The following is a 19,826-nucleotide window of genomic DNA, read 5'->3' on the forward strand; positions in this document are numbered from 1 at the left end:
CAGCATTTAATAGAAAAATATTCTGCACTCAGGAAGGAATTAATGTGCCAATGTACAGCTTGCTTTATATATTTTTACATAATTTAATTTTCGTTTATGCACCTACACAGTAGGGAGAGATTCTTAAGTGGGCCAGGTGTAGCAAATGTATTTATGCCTGCTGGGCACAAGGACTTCAAGCAGTTTATGTGCTAGTCAAGGGTGTTTTAGGAGATGCTGAACAGGTTTCTGGCCTAACAAGGGGAAGTACAATGAAAGTGGTGCACAAAGTCCCAGATTTGGTTCATAAGCATTACATTTGGGATGGATACATGTTTTTCTGGAGAGACAGGGAAGATGAGGGTGGAGGGTTGCCCCCTCTGTAAGAAGAGCAGCTGGAGTGTATGGAGCTCTTGGACTGACAATCAGACTGGCTGAGAACACTAAGGATCGAAAGAGTGACTACAGAGGGTGACTGTGGTGGATTACAGACCAGCAACTCTTGATGAGAGTTGATTAAAAAGCAACTCTGTGACATCTATGGGTCACAGATCCTGATTCTCGGAGAGGAGTGAAGCTTCTTACCAGTTGGATGAGTAACATGGTAGGATGCAAGTGATCCTGCAAATTTCAAGAAGCTCTTTTTGTAGATATCCTGAACCAGAGGTGTTGCACTAATGGATGTCCACTAAAAATGAAAAATTGTCTAGGAACGTGAGAATGGCAACTCTGGCTATAGTCATGATCACAGAATGGAGTACAAGATCCTGAAGGGAGTGAGGATATTGAGACTCTGGATTTAAGAGAGAAAATTTTGGCTTATTTGAGGAACTGGTAAATGCGAGGCAGCTTTGAAAAGTGAAGGGAGCCTAGGAAACCAGGCAGATTTTTAATGGAGCCTTTTCCCAATACAAGAATGACATCTAAGTAGGAAACCATGTTAATGCATTGGGATACGAGCTACACTAAGTGGGGAACATCTGGCTGAACTTCATGGCAAGAATATCATGGTGGAAGCATGAACAGGTTATAGTGAAGGAGATACAGAAATATCAAAGCGTGCAGGGATGGGTGTAGACACACAAAGGCTTGTGGAATCTCATGTTGTTCTCAAAAAGCTCTGTTAACAGTAAGGGGCTGGACAAGGAACATGAAGAGCTGTTGAATGTGAGCACAGGTAAGGCTGATGTACTCAGAGCTGCCTTTGCCTCAATGGCCTGAACCATGCACTTGGGGCAAGATTGGAGCAAGCAAATAGCTACCAGCAATGGATGAGGATCGAGAGAGGGATTCTTTAGAGAACTTGACCTGGACAAATCTGGCTGGGATGAGGTTCTGGGCTGTCTGAGGGTGCTGGGAAGATCTGACTGATGCCTTGAGAGCAGCTGCTCTCTTTGCCATCAAGCCTTACCAAATGTTTGCCAACTTTGATAAAATGTAGGCATTTGCAGGCATAGGGATGGTAGTTGATGCTACGGCAACTTTAGTAAGGTGTTAGGCACTGGTTCTTGTGCTACTTTTTTATGTGTTTAGGACTCTCTAGTCTAGGTTGGTAGACAGCTAGGTGGGTAAAAAGCTCATTGCGTACTTGGAGTCAGACAGTTGCAGTTTAGTGAGTTGCACTTTGCCTGGAGGACAGAAGCAAGTGGGATCCTCTTGTATTTTAACATGTTTTTCAAGGATGTGGAGGAGATGACAGGATCCACTGTTGCCATATTTGCACATGGCTGCATACTGACGTGCCATCAAGCAGCTTCAGGGCCGGGCTGCTATCCAGAAAGGAACTGGGCAGGCTCAAGAACAAGCCAGCATAAACTTTTTGAAATTTAACAAGGGTCAACATTCAGCCTCTGGGAAGGGAGGGCACCTTGCAGAGATTTAGATTTGGGATTGCCTGTCTGGGTAGCAGCTCTGTTGCAAAGGCTGTGGGCATGCTAGTAGACAGCATGACCACAGCCAACAAAGATAACAATAGCATGCCATAGCTTGGAAAAAGTGACTATCCACAGCTATTTGGCACTCACTAGGGCTCTTGTAGAACACATACTGTGTCCAGGTATGTCATTCCCCTCTCAGAATCCAGTGCCAAGAAAGTTGTTGACAAGAAGCTGGGACAAGCTTAGTGGAGGGCCAACAAGGCCAGGGATAGAGTATATATCCTACAAGGAGAGGCTGAGAGAGCCTGAACTCACTTGAGCTGGAGCAGGTTCGAAGGGACAACAGGTTGTCTGGTCCAACCTCCCTGCTCAGACAGGGTCATCCTAGGGCACAGGATTGTGTCTCGATGGTTTTTGAGTATCTGCAGTGAGGGAGAGACAACCTCTCTGAGCAATCTGTTCCAGTGTGCAGTCACTCGTGCAGTAAGTTGTTCCTCATATTCAGGTGGAACTTCTTGTACATCAGCTTCTGCCCCTTCCCTCTTGTCCTAGTGGTTGGCACCACAAAGAAGAGCCTGGTTCCATGCTCTTCACAGTGACCCCTTAGATATTTTATACAGATGAATGAGCTGTACTCTTGGTTGCCTCTTCTTGAGGCTGAACAGGCCCAGCTCCCTCAGGCTTTTGTTGTAAGAAAGATTCCTCAGACCCTTGACCAATTTTGTAGCTGTCTGCTGGACCTGTTCCAGAAGCTGCTTGTGCGTCTTGTATAAAGGAGCCCAGAACTGAACAGAGCACTCTAAATGTAGCCTCAAGAGGGCTGAGCAGAGGGGCAGGATCACCTCCCTTGACATTCTGGCAATGCTCTTCCTGATGCATCCCAGGATTCCATTGGCTTCTTTGCTGGCTCATGGACAACTTGTCCTCCAGGACCCCCAGGTTCTTCTCTGCAGAGCTGCTTTTCAGTAGATTGGCTCCCAGCCTGTATTGGTGCATGGGGTTATTTCTCCCCAGGTGCAGGACCCTGCATTTGCCACTGTTGAATTTGAGATGGCTCTTCTTTGCCCAACTCCCCAACCCATGAGGTTCCTCTGAAAGGCCGCACACGTCTCCGAGGTATCGGCCACTCCTCCCAGTTTGTACCATCATCGATGATGGGGGGAGTACAGGGGAGCGGGGCCGGGGTAGGGGCTGAGGCGGGCAGTGCGTGGGGGACTTTCCGCCCTGGCCGGCGGGCGGAGCAATCCGCCTTTGGGCTGTGCCGCTGGAGCGGGCGGGAAGCGCGGCTGCCCCATCGCTGCGCGGCTGGGGCTGGGCGCGGGGCTCTCGCCGCCGCTCGGAGGAAGAGGAAGTGGCCGCGGCCCCCGGCCGGGCCGAGCGAGAGCGGAGCCGCTGCCCCGGGCTGCGTCGCACAAACTTTGTGCCGGGCGGCGGAGCCGTGTGGCGGCGCGGCGCTGCCCCGGCACCTCCCTGTCGCGGAGCCGAGGGGGGAGCGGCCCCGGAGCGCGGCGGGCGGGCACGGGCGACAGCCGGAGTAGGAGGAGGAAACGCTGTCAGCGGGGCCGGCCGTCTCCGCCCGCCGGGCATCCTTCAGCACCACCGGGCTGCGCTTCGCCCGCTGCCTGCCCCAGGTACTGCCGCGCACCCCACCGGCTCGGCGGGCAAACTTGGTGAGGGGGCGGGAGGGGGTTGCTCCTGGGCAGGGTCGGCGCGCCTGAACGGGGAAAGCCACTCCTGGGCTCCGACTCGTCCTGGACCTCCGGCTCCCGAAGTTCGGAGCGGGGCGCGGGCTGTTCGGCGTACCCGGGTTCGGAGGGGCTGCTGGAGCCCGGGGCGGGGGGACACTGCCTTCCGCCCGCTCCCCGGGCGGGTTCCGAGCTGTGCAGCGCTCCGGAGGGGTCTGCTCGCTGCGGTCCTGCCGAGGGGCCGGAGCGGAGCCCGCCCGGGAGGGCGCTGGAGCTGGCGGGCGGTGCCGTCCTGTCAGCCCATGGGTGCGGAGACTGCCGGGCTCCGCCGGGCTGCTCGCGGCCGGGGCGGACCGGAGGCGGCATCGCCGGCAGTCGCTTCCAGCCATTGGGATGGTTGTCCGCGTCCAGCCCCCGCCGCGGTGAGGCAGAGCCGGGAGAGGAGGGAGCTCTGAGGGGAGCCGGGCGGGCGCCCGCCTGCCCGCCCAGCCCGGCGCCGCTCCTCACATGCCGGGCACCTGGAGGCGGCGGTGCCGTGCCATCGTGTGGCTGGCTGGGGTCTGGGATTTTACAGTCGCTGTTTTCTAATTCTACTGCTTTTTCAAGTTCTTGATATTGTTTCAGCACGGTTTGCTTTCAAGATAAAGAGGCAGGGTGACAGTGGTTCAGCATTTGTACGTCTGGGTGTGAAGTACGTCTCTCTTCTCTCAGGTTTATCTGAATTCTTATCACAACAGCCTCTTCTTACAGCCCGTGTATTTCTGGAAAAGGGGAATTTTGTTGTTTTAGTTGGATGGACTTTACTGTTCTTCTTTGGTACTTTCGGCTTAGTGTAATAATTAATGGGAGACATTTGTTCTCCATTACGCCTGAGCGTGCTTCCCTCCAGAGCGCTCTCGGCTCGGACCAGAGACCGAGCTGAATGAGAGGCTGCTGTGTGGCAGGACAGGGAGTGGTGCTGGAGTCTTGGTAAGGGTGTGATAAAGATACTGCTGCATTTAAAATAATAAAAATATAACTATACCTGACTTAATGTTTTTTAATGTTTTCAGCCTAAGTTTGGAAGCTGTGATCTGATTGTATACTGCTTCAATTTTCATTACCTTTAAAAATATTTATTTATTTATTTATGTTGTAGGAGAATAACCTTATCAAGATGTGGCTGACCTCTAGCTTACAAGGGGAGATCTTTATATTCATCTGCTTTTATGTTTGCTTTTTTTTAATGAATCCAATCCATTTCAGGTCCTGATATTGAACAGCAAGTTAGTGGCAATAACCTTCTTTAATGCAATACTAGTGGTCACATACATGTATTTAATTTCTGTTTTTTTTCTAGGGAAAAAGAAAAGTCTCAGAATGGTTATTGTAGGAATCTAGTTTAACCTCAAGCAAGTTACATTAGACAAGGGGCTTTCCACCTCTTGAATGTTGGCATTCCCCAGTCTGAGAAGGAAGCATGAAATGAGTATATACAGCTGTGATTAAATACCTAAGGGAGTTCTGCGCTGTGGTACTAGGAAACACAAATACCATATTGGGTATAATGAATTTGCCTTAGACTCTGTGGTAGAGAAGCTGGGGTCACAGACTTGTGAAGAATAAAAATCAAAGTTGATCAAGTCTCTCTTTGAAGTAAGTAAAAAATATTCACATAACTATTGTTCTATACCTAGCTTCATGTGAGATCCCACAGCTTCAGACCTGGCACTAGAGATCTACTTTACTTTTTGCCTTCATCAGGTGGCTGGGGTTCTACTCTAAGGCAAACTAGCAAAAGGCAGTAAACATAGGACTATCAAGTGTGTAATTTTGTGTTTTACTGTGGTTTTACTCACTGTCATTAAACAGCTGTGCATACATTGCAATATGCATCTGTTTCTCATGCCTGTTTTCTGTGGGTTTAGAGTGGTGTGGGGTTAACTTTAAAAGAAAGTTGGGTTCATATCTAACATTCTTGTGCATGCTTTTGTCAGGTTAATTCAGTCTTCATTTTCTTTATTTTCTAAGCTGCTGTGATTTCTTATGTTCTTGATAGTAATTCTCCAAGTCTTTTTTAGCATTCACATTTGCACATGGTATTTTGGCAAAATTTTGCCTGTGCATTGTTCAGTGACATTAACACTTTGTTATCTTGACCAAAAAATACACTGCCTAAAAGTATTATGTAGAAAGATGTGGTATGATCTGAAGTTTTTGCTTTACTGAAAGACATCATCATGGTATTACCGAGTATTAAATATTTTGGATGAGTGTTACAGGGGGGATGTGGGAAGTAAGGGTCTCCCACCAACCTACTGTTCCTCACATCACTCCCTACCACTAGCGCAATTCTTCCTCAATTCTCCACCAGTTCTCTCTGATCTTGTTTGCTCCTCTTCCTCCCACCCTGTTGCTCACGTGCCCACAGACACCCACCCACACAAACCAGTGCTGTTTCCCTAGAGGTGGTTTAAGTGTGGCTGGTGGCAGGGAGCCCACAGAGGTGGCCTGGTGACTTGCAGGTCCAGGGACAGCACAGAGCAAAGTCTGTTCTGCAGGGCAGCAGAGTTGAGCCCAAACTGGTGGTGTGAACACTGAAATGAGAGCAGTAGTACCTAATAAGAATTTGTTGCAATCATGTTATCATGGTGGTGTGTTATTTGACATGCTGCATTCTAGTGCTGTGCTTTCTTTGTGACTTGTGTTTACAAGACCTGTCAGGATAGTCTGTTCTAACTTTATTGAAATGGTATTCATGTATTACTTGTAGTTATCCATGTATTACTTTGCTTTCTTCCTTAAGCTTAGAAACTCTGGAAGCTAGACTAGCAATTGTCTTAATGAGCCAAATTATGTTTTGCACTGTTTTTTTGTGTAGTCAGTACATTTTCTTGTTTCCCTGGGAGACAGTACCAAACCCAATGAAATAGTTTGATTTTTAATTCTAGAAATTTGGGCTGTAGGTCGTCATGTCAGGTCCTCCAGAATTCTTGGTATGAATCCAGATTAGTCCTGATTTGTGTTCTGCTTCTGTTGAGTTGTGGTATCTTTGGCTTCTCCAGCTTGCCTTGGCTTCTGGCACATTTCATTTTATGCTGATGTTTCTTGATCTGAGGCTGTTCCTCTGCAGAACTTTGTTCCTGTCCCTTAAGCTCTCTGCTTATTATACATTTCCTTCTTTATTAGGTAATTCATCTCACTGTGTCTGGAAACCTTCTTATGAATTCTCCTGTCACTTCCTTGGGTTCCAAGTTCTGCAGATACTCATATTGTAGTTTAAACATGTTCCAGACCTCCCCTGTGCTTACATCCTCTGATTGCTCATTCCTGTTCATCTCACTAATGAATTCCTTAGTTTTTAAGATTTGCTTTTTGAAATTGAAAACTGTAATTGCAGATTTACTTGGGTTGCTCTGTAGTTTAATTTAAATCAAATCAATCATAAAGGATAAATCTGGGATTATTCTTTCACCAACCTTCCTGTAAGCTGAGATTTAGTTATCAGCCTCAAGTCTAAAATCCTGACAGCACTGGTCAAATTTATAAGTATGTGGTGAAAAAAAAACTGGTCAGCTGTAATATCTGACAGTGGATGGGACTGATTTATGTTAATTGTTCCTCGTATCTGTAAATTTTTCAGAATGTTTCAAATTTTTTGGTAAACATTAGTTACTTAAGCACAGATCCCTCCACACAAATAAAAATTGTTCCAGTATTTATTAAATATATGCTTACATATCTTCCTGTTCGGTAATACTATTGAAAAAAAGACTATGTGGGTATCTCTTAGTAAGGAATTTCCCTCTTAGATGGTGTAATCTCACAAAAAAAAAAAAATTGTGCAGTGGTAAGTCAGGATGGGAAAAATGAGAAGTCAGGAGCATGGCTTTTTTCTGGGAACTGACAAAGGGTCATCCTGGCATCCTATTCTGCTTCCTTTGTTTACCTGTACACCCAGTTTGTCAGGTCTGGTGCTTTTAATTCTCTGCTTTGGTTATGCTGGGTTTTTTTGCCTTGTTATTCCTCCTCTGCTTCATTGCTTTAACTAAGCTAGGAAAGGGGCTTGACTATAATTTGCAAGCGCTCTCAGGGTTTGTTTAGAGCTGAGTGGGGGACTAAACACTCTATAGACGGGGAAAGATGCAAGCATTAAGTGACCACATGCCAGCAAGTGAACTGAGAATGAAGTGCTTATTATTTTGAAAATGGAAAGGTCAGGATTGCAGGAGTGAGGTTTTAAGAAAATAAGCATGTCTCATTACTACACAACAAATGTGAAGTCCTGTAATTATTTGTAAATGCCTTCCAGCATCCCTGTGAGGTACCCAAGTATTACCCATGGAAGGAAGAATGAAGATGAAAGGTCTTAACCAAAATCAAGAGAGAACACCTATTAATACATTGCAGTTATCTTGTTTTCCAGCTGCTGCATTCATCAGTAAGAATACTATATTCTATATTTTGTGAAAAGGTTAGCAGTAACCTAGGGTATGTATTTTAAAAAATAAATTAATTCACGATAAAGCTTACAAAATACGTTCACTAGTCCTGGCCCATAAATGCTTTAAATATGTTAATGCAAGCTTGGTCTCACTAATTTTGCTTAAAAACAAGCTGACAAGCATTAATTTTCCATACAGCACTTTTTCCTTGGATGCCATTGTAAGTACTAAAATTACCTTGTTCCTATTTCAGCTGGTAGTGTATTTCACTTACACATTTGCTAGAATATTCAGTCTAATGCTATATACTTAGCAGCTGACTCTAAGATTATAAGTATTTAAAAGAATTGTTTTGGAATTATTTTCAAATCATCCCTCTAAGTAGTCATTGACATTATGCATTGATTAGTTGAAATAAACTATTTAGCCAATATGTACTTAGTTGATAAGCATCCCTTAAATTACTTATTCTGGTAATCTATTCAAGCTTCCATTAGCCATGTGGCTCTGTTACATTTCAGTGTAATTTTCTTTATTATTCCTTGGAGATAGATTGTTATAGAGTTTCATGAAAGGATGGATCAATAAATCAGAAAATTAGCCTCATTTGTTCCCCAATATACCCCCAAAAGAAAATCAGATAGAAGGAAGGGTTTTATTGTTTTTTCTTCTTTTCTTTGTGCTCTTTTCCTTCTGAAAAGGAATCCTGGGGCCTGAAGCACTGTTAACAAGAAAAGAAGTTGTTAGCTACATGGTATTATTTTATCCTTTTTCTTTGCTAATTCTGAACAACTTGTATTTCATCTGTTTTGAACACACACTAGCAATGTGAGAAAGCAAATTCAAGCTGCAAGAGGGTATTTTAGCAAAGCTGAGGTTCAGAGATCATCAGTTCAGAACTTGACATATCTCTGAAAAGAGCTGTAAAAATTGCTGATACATTCAAGATACATTCATTTTCATGGATCATAGTGGTGATAAAAGTAGAAATACTGCTGGCTTTTTTTTTTCCTTGTTGACTAGAATTTATTGTAATCTTTTTGGCTTTTTTTCATGGCAGAGGATGGTACTGGTTTCAATAAAACTTGTATTGAGAAGGGGCATTCAGGGGCAGGTCATTTGACATGCTGGGATGCATTTCTGGCCTGTACTTCCAGATGCTCCCCAGAACTCCTTTGCTCCTGAAGTATACAGTGCTGGACAATACTGGGGAGCAGGAGGTGGCAGCAAGAGGTTTATTCTGCAGCTTGTGGGTTGGGTGCTTGTTTGGGATGGATGAATCCTGGGTTAAACTCTGTATTCAGTTTGCAGAAACAAGCTGCTCCTTTCCTAACCAGTGAAGGCCTTTGCTGTCCTTCGCAAGAGAAACTGAGGAATTAATTGACTAGGCTTTGCTGTTGTTCTGCAGCTCAGCATACCTTCTATTCTTGATGCTTTACGTAATTAAAATGAAGATGCAGGCTGAAAAAACCCAATCTGTTGTGAGATTTGGGTTTCAGTTCTGGTTTTATCACGTGGCTGAACACATGAACAGTTTGAGATCAGCAAGATCATAGAGCACATGTAAAATGAATTTGCAATCTAAGTGAGTTTGTGGACAGAATTAATTTTTCTGGCATGTGTAATTGTAAAAGCCTGTAGCTAAATTATAATTTTAGTGGTTAATGTTCTTCATTAAATGTTACTTTTTCAAGTTTTTTTTTTTTTATGTATAGTACTTCTGAGTTGATAATTAATTTCTGCATAAATGAAAAAGAAAGTGTTTGTCTTAGAACCTACTGCAGAGCAAAAATAATTAGAAAATTTGGCAGTGTCTTTGAAGGATTGTTTTTCAATTTACTAAAAAGTGAGTATTAGGGGTAATATTTTGGTTTTATATGAATAAAAGTGAAATTCACATGCAGGTATAGAAAGCCAGGATAAATCTCTGTCATATGGTCACCTTAAGGATGTCTTAAAGCAAAGTAATGCACCTTCTGAAAATGTGCATTGAAGTGCGTTTAGATTACTTTGAATGCATCAGTGATGAACATTTCTTACAGTACTCTCTGATAACTGCAATGTAGAAAATTAAGAAGGTGAATAATGTCTTGTTGACAAGTAGATTTTTAAGTGAAAAGCAAGGAGATACTTTTAGATGGTGGTGGAAAGATTCTGAATAGCACTAACTTTGCTGCAAATGAAAGAAAGGTGGTATTAACTGATGTTAAAAGCCTTTGAAAGGTTATAAAGCAAGCTGTCCCAGAAGGATATTTGTGGGATAACTTTGAGCAGAATTTGGTGATTGAGTGATGACTTGTCATACACACATCATCAGTATATTTGAGAAAACTTTACCTCTGTGGAATTATGTTCATACTTAGAGTCCTCTGTTAAAGTAGGAACTTTATTTTTTAAGATTTGTTTTCTGCTGCTGTAGCACTTGCATTCTAATTATAGTGGAGAAGATTGTGATTTTGTGAAAATTATTTTTTTTCCCCTGATCCCTCATTTTTTTCAAGTGAAAGCATCTCTTTTCATCATCATTTTCCATATGCATGCTTTAAGTAACATAATTGCCTATACTTAAAATGTGAGGAAGCCTTTATCCTCAAGGATACTGTTTGAAGTTTTAGCTAAACAGCACAAAGGTGAAAATCAGTCATCTAGGAAGCAGTCACTCAGGGAATTAATAACAAAAAAAAAGCGTGTTTTCCATCCATTCCCAAGTGGGCAGGTAGCTCATGCTGAATGACTTGTGGGTTGTCTTTTTTTGCAGATGTCATTGCTCGCATGGGTAGTGGGGGTGAAGGAATTGTTTGCCAAAGGGCTGAGAAAATGTTTGCTGGAGGGGGGGCACAGCAGAGTGTCCGTGGCTGCTGCTGGAAGCACAGGCTTTTATTTTTTAGCACTTTCGCCCCAGTTTGGGAAAGAATGCAGAACTCTCTGCGATGTGAAATGCAGAGTCCCCAAGGCCTCCTTCTGCAGCCATCACTGTCTAAGAGTTCTGTGGATTTCAGACTATTTGTACAACTAAAGGTTGCAGGCACTGCAGTGGAATGACCTCTGAAATGGAATTTTTTTCCTTACAAAATGCTGTGAACTTATGATGGGTAAGAATTACTGGGCCATCGCTGAAACAAGAAATTTGGTGAACTTGGTAACACTTACTGCTACCTTAATTAATCACTGGCACAAGTATACTGCTTGATGTTCCATTACAGTTCATGGAAAAATACCTAGTATATTGTTAGGCTCATTAATATGCAATACATGTTAATATATTAAATAACTTTTAGACTGAAGCAAATAATTTTGCACAGGCAAAAGAAGAAACTACTGTATATATGAAAGAGTAATCTTATAATGGTAATAGTTGTCATTACCAAAAAAAAAAAAAAAAAAAAGTGGAAAATATCACTTTGGGAACATAAAAAGATCATGAGAATTTTTAACCTTAAATTCCAAATTTAAAAAAAAGAGCCTGCAAACCTTGATTTCATTGACAGAAATTCTTAAAGTAGCTTTTACCTTTCTTTCAAAATAATGAGGGAAGGTTGTTTTCTGCTGGATGAGTCCACCAAATGTTGAAACTTCAGGAATACAAATGACACATCATCCTTTTTTCTCGATGCTGGTGGTTTTTATAGCAAATGTTTTTTTCTGCTTCCAGGTTCTGTGTGATCAGATATTTACTGTGTTACTTTTTTCCAGTTTGATGTGTTGTTCAGTCCTATTTTCATCTATTTATTAGGGGCTTTGCAGGAAGATGTTGGTGTGCATTTATGGACTTTGCACATGATAAGAAGGTGGGTGGCATTGTTTAGCCCAGAAAGACTTCCAGTTCCTTCTTCCAAAGATGCTGGAGAATCCTGGAGTCTATTACTGAGCAGTAGGAGCACAAAGGAATAGAGCAAAGTTATGAGGGATGAGTTGGAAACTTCTCAGTTAGTTGTTTCAGATAAAAATAAGAAGAAACATGTTCTTTGTCTGCTAGGAAGTTGACAGTAAACTGTGAATGTGATGATTCAGCTGTGAATGATGGTTTTAGGTGCAGTAGGTGTATTATTTGCAGTAGAGACAGGGAGGCATGAATGTTATTTTCATAAGCCTTGTTAAGAACTCATTTTGAGCATATGGCCACCTGTGTTCATGTAGGGAAATGAGAACAGTGATGCAAATGAGAGTGAGTGGGGTGATGAAAGGAGCAGAGATCCTGTCTAGGAAATGGCAGAATAGGACTTGAACGCATTTATCATAGCAAAATTCAGCAAGGGATTTGGTAACTATTAATAAGAATGATTTCACAAGGAAGTATGAGGGAGGGACAAAATTTATAAAAGTTAAAGCATGGGATAAATAAAATAAAATAAATTAAAAAAATTAAATATAAATAAAAATGTAGATAATTTTCTGCAAATGGTTTCCAAGTACATTGGGGTGTATATATTTTGCTAACTTTGTAAGCTCTTGGGGCTGGAGCTGAGGTGTAAGCTTACAAGCAGCTCTTTGGAGATGGTGAACTTGAACAAGGTTTTCATTCTCTACTTTAGGTTTATAAACTGTCAAGGTAAAGGCAGCCCAGATATGTGGCTGAACTTTTTCAGGTGCTCTCTGCTGTGTGTCAGAGCTTGAAGGGAGGCTGTGATGCTGACCTTCCTGATGCTCCATGCAGTGTGTTTACAGAGAATGGATCCCATGCCTTGAAGTGTCTGAGGTGGCCTGTGGGAGCCACTCTTTGTTGCTGGTGTTTATTCTGTATTTCCCTCCCTGTCCTCGGAGCATAAGTTTCTCTGTGTAGGCAGAGGCAGGATGTTGGGTGGATTGTGATGAAAAGTCTCAGGTGCCTACATGGTGTGTCTTCATACTTGTGTTTTTTGTACTTGCTGATGGTTGGAATAATTTGCCTGAGCCCCACCAGCGTTGTTGAGAGGAATTGTGGGGTTTGGATCATCTGGATATTTTCACCAAGTAATTCTTCTATTCTTTCATACTCAGATGAGCTATAATGTTCGGGGTATTGAGAAACATTTAATGCGTAGCAGGAATGGTTGTCAAGAGCAATCCTTTAAAATGTTGTAGGCTGGAAGCTTATTGAAGAGAACTACATTTATCTAATGCAGTTCTGTGGCCATGTGTCTGTTCTGTTTTGAGGACAGATTTGTTAAGTGCCGTTATTTCCTAAAAAAATGAGGTGTGAGGAAGTGAGGTTGTTTTGGAAATGCAGGTAGTTCTCTGCAGAGAGAACTTGCTTTTTCCATTGAATTACAAGGGTAGATATTAATTTGAATATTACAGAGATCTGTGTAAAAGTTAATACTAGGTGTTCTCTTAGTAACTGCATATATAGAAATTGTTACTAAGTTGACAACCTTAATATTAGCAAGCTATATTGTGTTTTCAGCTGCTTTTTATAATGGAATACATATCTTCCAGAATGTACCGTTGAATACATTTGAAAGATGCAAAATACATACATTTAACTGTCAGTTTTCCAATAAAATTATAGTATGCCTGAAGATAGATATTAGTAGTATATACTTCAGTTACTATCTGAGCATTTATTTAATTACACGGTTTTAAGTAGTTTGTAGGCAACTTGTATTTAAAAATTAAAAATCACCCTAATGTACTAGTGTGGGGCATGAAACCAGAAAGCAAAAACACAGAGTTAATCATGTTTATGCATTTTCCCTTTTCCCTACCTCTTTGTAACAGGAACTGCTGAAATGGGTTGTGGATTGAACAAATTAGAGAAGCATGATGAAAAACGACCTGGTAATATATATTCAACTTTGAAGAGGCCCCAGGTAGAAACCAAAATAGATGTTTGCTATGAATATCGATTCTTGGACTTCACGACACTAAACGATAGTAAGTACAAAATATTTTTTCTTTAAATTTTTTTTTTCTATTAAAGTAAGTGTGTTAATTGATTCATAATGTTTTTTGAATAGTACTTAAGTTCTTAAAACATTCTCAATTTATTTAAGTAAAACCCTTCTCTTCAGTCATAATACTTCTATTATAAGAGAATGGAAGAGATCTTAGTGAGAATTTTGTGTTAGTTTTTAGCCTTACACCTAGTTAGTGGTTATCAGATTTTAGGTTCTGAAGGTTTACCCTTCCTCTTTTATTTGTTTTGCATTCTTGGATTTTTTTTTTGTTTGTTTTTTTGCTCTGATATGGACATTTGTTTCTTTAAGTTGTATTTTATCCAATTTTCATATGGTAGAGCAATTCTGGTCTGCAAGGTTATATACTTGACTTCTTATTTTCCTTGCTCCTCTTGTGCTCTCTGAGCTGTGTGAGGAGTATTTTGAAAGGCTAGAGTTAGTGTCTTCAGTTTCGGTAACATGCCATAAATAACCCTTATGCGGTTATACATACTTGCAGGTGCACACATGTAGGTGGAAACAGGATAGTGGGAGACACTAAAAATCTAAAAAATCAAAGGGGTGAAGATCCAGTCTCATGCAATTTTTGCCTTGGTTTTTTTTTCCTCCTTCAGTCTGAAATAGTCTTGTTTTAACTCTTGAGACAATCCTTAGATACTCCATTTTTTTCCTTGCTGATTGACGTCAGGCATCTCTGCCAGTATTGCTCACACCATTGCCTGTGCCCTCTTTCACTTCAGAATTAGCCTGCTCTACAAGCAATTACTCCTCACACCATTTGGAAATCTGAAGCTTGAGCAGAAGGCTGGGACCTGCTTCTTTCTATATATAAAACACCACAGTACCAAAATCTGCTAGAGCTGGCTGGCAGGATGCCAGGTAGAGCCTCTGTGCTCTTGCCCTGCAGTGTGCTGCGACTTCTCTTGTTTTGCAAGTCAGGTCAAAGGAGAAGCTGGAGCCATGCGTCTCTCATGGTGTGAGACAAAGAGCTGCTGGTGTGTTGCTTGATGAGACACCTTGTGCAGCTCAGTGTGTCAGCCCAGAGGGGTGGGAACTTGCTGGGTCTTAAAACCTGCTGCAGGTAGACTTGAGTTTGAAAAAGGTGGAGGTTTGGAACAGGTGATTGGACAGGACTGTGCTCTTGTAGGCAGTTGTGAGAATTGAGAAATTTTGGCTTTGCAGTTTTTGAGTGCCTGTCTTCTGTATTTGTGTTCTCGTATGTTTTTTGATACACTAATTGGGATGCACTGCTGTTATCAAGAGCACCAAGCAAATGGTAGAGGAATTTTTTTCATGTTTATGTATTGCAGTTGTTTCGACATTTATGTGTTTTTATTTCAAAGTGAACTATTTATGTCCTTTGATAGTTTGACAGCTTTTACTGAGATGTATTGCAAGTTGTGTCATTAGTGAAAATGAATTAATATTGAGGACACACTTCTCTGGGCTTTTCTGGAATGTTCATCACTGTTCTGTCTGAGTGTCTCTCAAACTTTAGCATGTACATTCTCCTCTTCTCTCATGAAGTCTCATCTTTGCCACTCTGTGGAGGAAGGATCGGTACTTGTGGTAGCAACGTGGCTTGCCTCAGACACAGAGGATGTCTGGTAAAGAGAAAAATTAAACCCAGGCTTTCCAAGTCTAATTAAATGCACAGGTTTGTTGTAAAGCATACTTGTATACATTTTTCTTACTCATCATAGAGTGTAATATTGCAGTTTTAGGAGGCAGAGACTGTTAGTAGAAGCACTTCTATCAGATTCTTGGGCTTGCCAAATAGCATAAGCTCTCCAGCTCCGCTGAGTTCTGCCTTGGCATGTTGTATCCCCATCACTCCAGTCTCTGAAGATGTCAGCAGATAGGCAGATGTGGGGGGATGGAGCTGTTGTTCCTGCTCTTTCCCTTAGTTATCACCTATGACTATGTGCTCTCAGGATTGGCAGTTCCCTCCCTATCCTAGTCGTTGGCTGTGTGAAGGCTTGTGTCGCACTGTGTGCTGTTATGACATTCCAGGCTTTTTTCATTATCACTGGTTCATTTATGTTTTTGTTGAGAAATAACCTCTGCAGATAAACAGAGTTAACAGTGAGTGTTTCACCTATATCTCTGTGGATTCCAAGGCTTCTAAGAATGAAGTGCTACTAGAGGTATAAAAAGAACATTTGGATTGTGGAGTCTGTGTTCTGTGAATCTACTTTAGCCCTTCCAGCGTTTATGTATATCCTGACATAATTTTTTCCACAGGTTTTCTCCTTCACTGGGCTTTTAGAATAAGCCATGTTAAATTATGAGTGGCTACAGGGTACTTTAGTTTATTCTTATGCTAGGCCTCATTTACAAGGCTAGTGAGCTTGGCAGTGCAGACAGGTAGTCATTTTTCTCTGTAGGTTTTCTATAGCAGTGATTGCTCTGATAACTATATCTCTCACAAGTATTTAATCCTAATGGTGAGAGGGATATGATTATCTCCATGTTGCAGGTAGGAGCTAAGTCACAGGTTACTGCCAGAAGTTTTCCAAGTCCTTAGTATTTCCTCATGTGTTCCAAAAGCAGCTCATGTTGACTTCAGACATAAAAATGGATGCTGGTCATATTTGCAGTTTAGAACTGCATGTATTTGCAAATTTGATACCCAGATAATGAGAGATCAGTTCCAGAATGTGGCATATATTTAAAGTACACTTTGTCTGGCAGCTAAGCAGATGTAAGTTTTTGCAGCTGTATGTGGGGAAATCCTGCTCCCCTCTCATGCCTTCTGTCAGCTCTGTGAGTTGATTTAACTCATATATCTGGCAGGTTAAGCAGTTTTTTTGTTTGGTTATCCTCTGCTGTATTTGTGTCTTGTGTAAGGGTTTGAGGAATGTTGGAGTTGGTAGAAGTGGAGGGAGCATGTTGTCAGGAAGAGAAATAGGACCTTCTTTAAAACAGCTCATGCTATTATGAACTCACAGAATTGCTGAGTGAGGTTGGAAGGGACCCCAATGGGTCATCTGGTCCAACCTCCCTGCTCAAACAGGGTCATCCTAGAGCACAGGGCACAGGATTGCATCTAGATCGTTTTTGAATATCTGCAGTGAGGGAGAGACAACCTCTCTGAGCAATCTGTTCCAGTGTGCAGTCACTTGTGCAGTAAATAAGTTGTTCCTCATATTCAGGTGGAACTTCTTGTACATCAGCTTCTGCCCCTTCCCTCTTGTCCTAGTGGTTGGCACCACAAAGAAGAGCCTGGTTCCATGCTCTTCACAGTGACCCCTTAGATATTTTATACAGATGAATGAGCTGTACTCTTGGTTGCCTCTTCTTGAGGCTGAACAGGCCCAGCTCCCTCAGGCTTTTGTTGTAAGAAAGATTCCTCAGACCCTTGACCAATTTTGTAGCTGTCTGCTGGACCTGTTCCAGAAGCTGCTTGTGCGTCTTGTAGTGAGGAGCCCAGAACTGAACAGAGCACTCTAAATGTAGCCTCAAGAGGGCTGAGCAGAGGGGCAGGATCACCTCCCTTGACCTTCTGGCAATGCTCATTCCCTTAGCATCACTGTCTTGAAAACAGGGATAAAATACTCTCATTATGATCTTTTTTTCTGGAGCATTAGCTAGAAACTTTGCTTGCTTGCTGTCTTTGGTTACTGTTTACCTTTTGACATACACAGCTAAAAGAACATAAGGAAATATGTTCCTTCATTATATTTTTTTATTATTTTCTGAACTTTTGCCTTGCTTTGCACCATTGCAGATGTCCAGTGGAAGACAGTGTTTGATCACTTGACTGCTGTGTAAATAATGCATAGTTGCAAAAGACAGAATTAAGGTTGGAAATGTAAGCTTCTTTTTTATGTTTCCCAGTGTTAGAAATTGATTTACTTGAAAGTGAAGTGTCTAGGGAAAGACTTTTAAAGCTTTCAAGGAAAACAGGCCATGAAGAGCCGTCAGTTACCATTGTGTGCCACAACACTGATAATCCACAGGATTCTCTGGAATTAAAGTGCTTAGATTTGCCACTGTCCTTTACTTTTTGAAAGAGTGTGAAAATTGTGATCAGCAAAGGATTATCTCTAGTGTAGGTGTGGCACTTGAGGAGTAAGGGGCACTTTGCTCAGGCATTTCAGGCTTGAGGTGGGCATATTTGTTTTGAGTTGCTGTCTTTTTAAAATCTGCTTTATGAGCCTGATCTTTCTTGTTTCTGTCAAGGTGGCCTTTTACAAGAAATCCTAGTCTGTCTTCCATGTTGTCCCTTGACAGTGTCATTCTGTGTTCTGTTCTTTGGTAGTCTGTACTGTCCAAAGCTTATGGGCTGCTTTTTTGCCTCAGGTGAAACCGCATCAGTTTTCACCCAAATTAAATTGATAAAATAATCTCACATGTTTATTTGTGAAGAAGACATTGCTGTATTTGTGAATTGGGTGGCTCATTGCTGGTTTAGCAAAATGTCAGAAGTGCAGAGGAAGTTGTCTTCTCGCTGCCTTAGAGACAGTACTAATGTTAAGTAGCAGTGATTGAATTTTATAACAATAAAAAACCCAGGAAAATGGAATACAGTTACAGCAAACCTTTTGCCACAAAGATGGAAGAGACAAATTAGGGTCTACTCTATAATACTTCAGGCCTTCACTGAAAAAAACAAACCCAAACATCAAAAGATTGTATCACCTGCCCAAAAGTCAAAAATAGTTTCTAATTTGTGTCCCTCTCCTTATAAATAAAAGGAGATGAAGAACGATGATCTTATACTTCTGCTATTTCCAAGTTTTATTGGAAATAAGAGGCAAATGGTGAGCAAATCTCAGGAGGAAATGTTCTGGGAAATGGAATAGGCTTAAGAAACCATGTTTTCAACAGTGCCTCTATGGGGTAAGCTGGTTTGTTTTGTTTTGGTATTTTGTTGGAAAGAGAAATATTTCAATAATCTGCATTCCTTCCTTGCTCTTATCTGATCTGCTTATTTTGGAAAACTGTACTTGCTTTGACAGATCATACAGAAACTAAGCTAACTTATTCATCCTCTATTTCTTTTTTTTTCACCTCTTTGATTATGATGACCTCCTGAGAAAAAAACAGGAATCTGATAGTAATTTATCTCTTCACTTCTCAGAATAATGTGGAATTTTTTGTATTTAGGGGAATTTTTTTGACTCACTTGATTGGATTTTTTTTTTCCTGCTTTGCTTTACATTCCTGTAGTAATTCATTGGCCTGATGAGTTATGATAGGTTTTGGCCTTGAATAAAGTTGGCATGAAACATATGCTAGCCATGTGATGAGAATGGAATGGGGTATAAATTTTTTTTAAATGGGTAAAGGCTAAACTCTGAACAAGCCATTTGTACTGTAAAACCACTAAAATCCAGATGTTTTGATGGAATGAAAAATAGCAATACTTCACATGTCCCAAAGAAGTTTTTAAGTTATGGTGTGAATACATGAGCATATGGTTTTTATCCTGATTGTCAAGAATTTGTCTCTTTAGTAAAAAAAACAAAAACAAAGCAAAGCAAAACATGAAGAAAATTATTTAAAAGTAAGGCTATTAATTACATTCTAACATTCCCACCCTATTTTTTGCTTGAATGTTGTAAATGTTGTAGTCTAAGGAACATGTACAGTATTCCCAGTGTAATAAATTTACTACATACATAAAACCTTCTTATGTGAAGCATTTTGGGGTGTGTGTGTGTATATATATATATATATATATATATAAATAAATTATATATATATATATAAAATTTGAAAGTGTTTTCATCTTTCAAGTTCTGACAAGCATATGGACACTTTACCATCATGTTTTTGAAACAGTTATACTGCTTAAAAACCGCTTACTACAGTATTACTAAAACTGCTATGGCTGAGCTTTTGATTTTTTATAGATTTTTTTCCCTAATACAAGACACAAAGTGTTAGTGGAACTTTATAGAGGGTATTATTATATCAGAATCAATAGTTAAGAATATATCCATACTGAAACCTTTTTTTTTGAGATAAAATTTCAAT

General features: G+C 41.1%; 1 protein-coding gene across 12 annotated transcripts in view; it reads left to right on the forward strand.

The window, feature by feature from the left end:
* RFTN1 (raftlin, lipid raft linker 1) overlaps positions 1-19,826 on the forward strand; it is a 112,023-nt gene that overhangs the window by 11,905 nt on the left and 80,292 nt on the right. For 3 of the 12 annotated variants that reach the window (XM_086852609.1, XM_086852615.1, XM_086852637.1), the window contains 2 exons: positions 11,699-11,753; positions 13,663-13,818. In XM_086852609.1, the coding sequence (XP_086708735.1) occupies positions 13,674-13,818 (145 nt within the window). In that variant the 5' untranslated portion in view covers positions 11,699-11,753; positions 13,663-13,673. The other 9 variants (XM_086852562.1, XM_086852626.1, XM_086852551.1 and 6 more) reach the window with 9 other exon arrangements.

Source organism: Cyanistes caeruleus, chromosome 1 (genome assembly GCF_971803275.1).
Source record: "Cyanistes caeruleus chromosome 1, bCyaCae1.hap1.1, whole genome shotgun sequence".
NCBI classification, from domain to species: Eukaryota; Metazoa; Chordata; class Aves; order Passeriformes; family Paridae; genus Cyanistes; species Cyanistes caeruleus.